Here is a 1195-nt window from a genome sequence, read left to right on the forward strand (position 1 = left end):
CTGGCTGGGGCGATGCAGTGCAGCTGGGGGAGCTCTTGGGAGCCGCTTTAAAAAAAAAAAAAAAGAAAGAAAAATATCCTTCCTGGATTTGATTAATTGCAACAATCCCCTCCCCAGAAGATCTGGAAAAGAGAGAGAATCACCTATTCCTCCCTCCGCCTTTCAGCAGCTGGCTCCTACCCCCCACCCTTGCTTCCCCCCCTTTTTCTCCACCTCCTTCTCCTTTCCCCCGTTCGCTCTTGGGGCTGCGGCCAGAGTCTCGTCGGGAGGAGGGAGGGCGAGGACTCTCCCAAGTTGGCCCCAGTTGGCAGCACTTCGGGCAGCGTGGGACTTCGGGCAGCGCTCGGCGGCTCCCGCTGAACAAAGAAACCCCCTTTCCCGCAAGGGCTGGGGAGCAGCGCTGGGCTGGCCCGGGCCCTGCTCCTGCACCTGCCCGGCGCCGGCTCGGTGCCCCCCCCCCGGGCTGGCCTTTCCCTGTACCCCGAGTGCGGGCGAGGCTGCCCGTTTTCCTGGAAATCCTCGAGAAACCTGGCGAAGGGAAGCGGGAAGCGGCGCTCCGCTTTCCTGCCCTCCCTGCCTCCTTCCCTCGCTCTCTCCCTCTCCTTTTTTTCTTCCCCCCCCCCTTTTAAGTTTTATCCCCAGGCGGCCCCGGTGTGGGGGGTCCCTTTCTCCGCCCCAGGGGCGCCGGTGCCCGGAGCGGGGCGCATGGGGCGGTGTTTCGGGAGGCTTTCGCCTGCTCCTCGCTCCCCCGCCGGATGCTGCCTGGGCTCTTTTGGCTGCTTTTCTTCGCCGGCGATGAGGGCTCTGCCTTGAAGATGGAGATGATCTGGTTTTTATTCCTGTCTCTGGTGCCGGTGTACAGCAGAGGACAAGGGGTTTACGGTAAGAGACGCTGTCGCGGTCGCTGGGGGGGGGGGGGGGGGGGGGGGGGGGGGAGAGGGGGGCGAGGCGCAGGCGGCGGCGGTGGGATCAAAGTTAAAAAGCACCTGCAGGAGAAAGTAAATGATGCTGGCGAAGCTCGTCGCAGCCTGAGCGGAGAGCTTTATGCAGCAATAGGGCTTCCAGCGCCTGTAGCTACTTCGTAATTCCTCGCCGTACCCCCGGCCGCCTCCGATTTACGAGTCCGCCGAGATGGCACGCAGGGACCGCGGGCGAGGCTGCCGCCGGGCTGGCCGCGCCTGGAGCCGCGGGGAGC

At 64.3% G+C, this 1195-nt stretch overlaps 1 protein-coding gene across 1 annotated transcript in view; it reads left to right on the top strand.

The window, feature by feature from the left end:
- The first annotated feature begins 755 nt into the window (after window positions 1-755).
- The window catches only part of MDGA1 (MAM domain containing glycosylphosphatidylinositol anchor 1), a 142022-nt gene continuing 141582 nt past the window's right edge, over window positions 756-1195 (top strand). The window contains exon 1 of the mRNA XM_010581138.1: window positions 756-882. Coding sequence (XP_010579440.1) covers window positions 756-882 — 127 coding nt within the window. The remainder of the gene's footprint in view (window positions 883-1195) is intronic.

The sequence above is a fragment of the Haliaeetus leucocephalus genome, unplaced genomic scaffold (assembly GCF_000737465.1).
Source record: "Haliaeetus leucocephalus isolate CR32 unplaced genomic scaffold, Haliaeetus_leucocephalus-4.0 Scaffold752, whole genome shotgun sequence".
In the NCBI taxonomy this organism is placed as follows: domain Eukaryota; kingdom Metazoa; phylum Chordata; class Aves; order Accipitriformes; family Accipitridae; genus Haliaeetus; species Haliaeetus leucocephalus.